This window comes from Lathyrus oleraceus, chromosome 3 (genome assembly GCF_024323335.1).
Source record: "Lathyrus oleraceus cultivar Zhongwan6 chromosome 3, CAAS_Psat_ZW6_1.0, whole genome shotgun sequence".
Classification (NCBI taxonomy): Eukaryota; Viridiplantae; Streptophyta; class Magnoliopsida; order Fabales; family Fabaceae; genus Lathyrus; species Lathyrus oleraceus.
This window is the reverse complement of record NC_066581.1, coordinates 150,897,832-150,901,446: the sequence shown is the minus strand read 5'-3', so window position 1 is coordinate 150,901,446 and position 3,615 is coordinate 150,897,832. Positions and strand designations below refer to the sequence as shown.

The 3,615-nt window shown below is 40.2% G+C and overlaps 1 protein-coding gene across 1 annotated transcript; it reads right to left on the bottom strand.

The window, feature by feature from the left end:
• Positions 1-280: 280 nt before the first annotated feature.
• LOC127130139 (uncharacterized) lies at positions 281-724 on the bottom strand. The gene has a single exon (XM_051059203.1). It carries the CDS (start codon positions 722-724, stop codon positions 281-283), a length of 444 nt encoding a protein of 147 aa, XP_050915160.1.
• Positions 725-3,615: the final 2,891 nt, after the last annotated feature.

Genomic DNA, 3,615 nt, shown 5'->3' with positions numbered 1-3,615 from the left:
TAGAGGTCTTACTGTCTTCCCCTAGCATTATACGATGCATGCATATGGAAGGGATTATTCCTTTTAGACCTGAGATATTGTACCCTAAAGCAGTTGGGTATTTTCTCAAAACGTGTAGAAGCTTTTCGGTCTCTATCTACCCTAAGTCTGCATTTACTATTACAGGTCGCTCAAGTTCAGTGTCTAGGAATTCGTACCTTAGATTTTTGGGTAACGTCTTAAGTTCTAGCGTTGGTTTCCTTGGGCAAGGCATATGATCGGGCGTTAATGCTAGGCATTCTTAGAGGCTGTCATCTTGGTATTCCTTACTCAAATTTTCATCATCAAAAGTAGGAGGCCTTGGAATTTTCAGTATTTCAGAGTATGATGTTTGTTCATTCTCCATCTCTCTTATGCATTCGTCGATGACATCTAGTAGACAACAGGTATCGTCTATAGCTGGTGCCTTTAGGATTTGCGTCAAAATGAATTCGACTTTTTCCTCACCAACTTCGAATGTTATCTTGCATTTCTTAACACCTATGATAGCTCCGGCTGTAGCTAGGAATGGTCTTCCTAATATGATAGAGATGTTGGAATACTCTTTTATATCCATGATTATAAAATCAGTAGGAATATAGAATTGTCCTATGCGCACCGGAATGTTTTCTAGCATACCTACGGGAAATTTAACAGAACGATCTGCAAGTTGTACGAACATTCTCGTAGGTCTTAGTTCTCCCATTTTTAGCCTTTCGCATATGGACAAGGGCATTAAACTAATACTGACTCCTAAGTCACATAGTGCTTTATCAATGACAAACTTTCCGATTACACAGGGTATGGAGAAACTACCTGGGTCTTTCAGCTTAGGAGGTCTATTTTTTTTTTGTATTATGGCGCTACACTCAGCAGTAAGTGTAACGGCTTCGTTATCCTCTATCTTCTTCTTGTTAGATAAGATTTCTTTGAGAAACTTAGCATATGAGGGCATTTGAGTTATGGCTTCTATGAAGGGTATTGTAATATTCAGTTGTTTTAGAAGCTCTACGAATTTTTTAAATTATCCTACACTTTTAGATTTAACAAGTCTTTGAGGATAAGAGATAGGGGGTTTATATGGTGGTGGAGGCACATAAGGTTCTTCTTTCTCTACAACCTCTTTTTTTTTATCTTCCTCACGTTCGTCTTCCTTCTCAGTACCTTACCTGGGTCTTGATGCATGGATGGGTTTTGAGTTCTAGGGTCGGTCGGTCCTCTAGTTCTGTCCCACTTCGTAGTATAATAGCATTTGCATGGCCTTTCGGGTTTGGTTGCGGCTGTCCAGGAAATGTGCCTGCAGGAGCAACAATGAAGGTGAGAAAAACAAGAAAGGGGGGTTTGAATTGTTTTGGAAAATAAGCGCTTTTGCAGAATAAGAACACACAGGATTTTATACTGGTTCGCTTATAACACAAAGTTACTCCAGTCCACCCGGCCAAGGTGATTTCGCCTTCAAAACGGACTTAATCCACTAATCTTGAAAGATTATTACAACCAACGTCTAAGAGAAAGATCTCTTAGTCCTCCCAAGTATACAGACTACGCAGAGTCACTTGAGGAACAAAAATCAATTTAGGAAAAAAGGAATTTGTAATCTAAAGTGCTTCTAAGATAAAGCAAATATTATAGCAATTTGAGAAAACAAGAAATTTCACGTATGAGCAACAGCTCGTGAAAGACTAAGAGAGAAAGTAGAGTATTTCTGTGCGTTCAGATGTGTCTCTCAATGAAGTTCTCCGTCCTTTATATAGTGGTGAAAGGACCGTTGTAATGATGGCAGAATATTTGACTTTGATGAGAGTTTAATGCCATTACTTCTGTGTTTCTAGCCATAACAAGATTGTCTCCCTGAATAAGTTCTTTCCAAATATATATTCTTTCCATTTGAAGTGTAGTTTCCGTTACTCTTTCTGGATAAGGAGATTCTTCGTCAGAATCTGCGTTAACTCTGTTAATCTGAGATTATTGTGATGTGACATCAGAGCTTCTGATAGTCCTGGTCTTTTAGATCATCAGCGTTGATTCCAGAGGAAGTTTAGAGCTTCTGGTATTCTGATATGTTGTTTTGCTCAGAGTCAGAACTTCTAGAGCGCGCTTCTTCTTCAGATGCTTCTGATCTTCTGGTGCTTTGTATCTGATTCGATTTTGTATCTGATAAAATGTTCTGATTCCTTTGTTCTTGTTCAGAGTCCTGCACACTTAGAGAAATTTCGTTAGAGTGCCATTTTTGGTTTCATCCTTTGTTATCATCAAAATCCTGGAATCTGTTGTAGAACAATTTTTGTTCTTACAATCTCACCCTTTTTGATGATGACAAAACAAACTAAAATAATAGATGAAACATTCAGATAATCAGATCAGATAGAAGTGAGCTCCCCCTGAGATAAGCCTGGGAGTTCAGAAATTCTTACTAGAGCTTCCTTGCAATGATGTTTCTAGATACTCTTCTGCAAATGTCTGAGTCAACGAGGGTTAGATATATTTTTATTGAATAATATGTTTGCAGAGTACTAAAGGAATTAGATAATTTTTCATCAGAGCTGTTTTGATTTCTCCCCCTTTTTGTCAGAATCAAAAAGACTTAATAAAAAGAAGACAATATATATATATATATATATATATATACAGATAAGAGCATAAACATTAGAGACAAACAAAAGAAACAAGCAGAGACAACATGCAATAAGAAGGAACTAAGCCTAGGTGCCTAAGGGTTGGGAGGAGGAGGCATTCTCTGAAGCAGTTGAGTCAGTAGATTCTGGATGTTGGTGTTGACTGTGTCCTGTTGATCCAATCTGGCTCGGACTTCCTTCTGCTCTTTCTGAAGCTCCTCAAGGGTCTTGAGAACTAGAGGGGCAAATGTAGAGGACTCCCCCTGAGTCAGAGCATTCTGTTCTTCAGCGCGGAGAGCTTCAGCTTCAGTAGTGGCTTTAGCTTTAGCTTCAACAGTAACTCTTGCTTCAGCTTCAGAAGCAGCATCATCAGCTAGAGCTTTGGCTTCAGCTTCCTTTACCCTTTGAAGTTCTTCTTGTCTTGCTCTTTCTTCTACTTCCCTTCTGGCATGTTCCTCAGCTTCTCTGGCTAAGCGCTCCTGTAGTTTTGCCTCAGCGTCTCTGATAAAGTCGTTTCTGACTTGCTCAGAGAGGTTCTTCAGCTAGAAGGCCTCAGAGGTCATCCATCCAATGACTCTGTTCCAGTGTGTCCTAACAGAGGAAGGATCATCACTGATGCCAGAGTTGATGGTCAGAGACTTGACCTTTTCAACTGATGCTCCTACAAACAGCATAATTACTTCTTCTAGGGTTGGCAGGGAGTGTTCAGGTTCAGATGGTAGAGGTGAAGAAGTGGGAGGGCTTAGGTTGAGAATTTGAGGTTCTGCGGAAGTGTTTGGAGGGGTAATGTCAGAGGTGTTGGGGTCAGAGGGTTGAACGTCAGATGGAGTGATGTTTGGTTGTTCTGTGGTTGGTGAGGTTACTTCAGGTTCAGGTGGAGGTTGTAGTGGTTGTTGTGAGGCAAGGTTTTGAGTCTGAAGTTGGGCTAGAGTGGGAGAAGAGGGGTCAGAGAGTTCTGTGTCAGATGAGATGACAAAGTAAG

What these genes read in the sequence shown, in the direction of transcription:
- LOC127130139 (XM_051059203.1), bottom strand. Translation starts at nt 724, where the DNA reads ATGGGAGAACTAAGACCTACGAGAATGTTCGTACAACTTGCAGATCGT.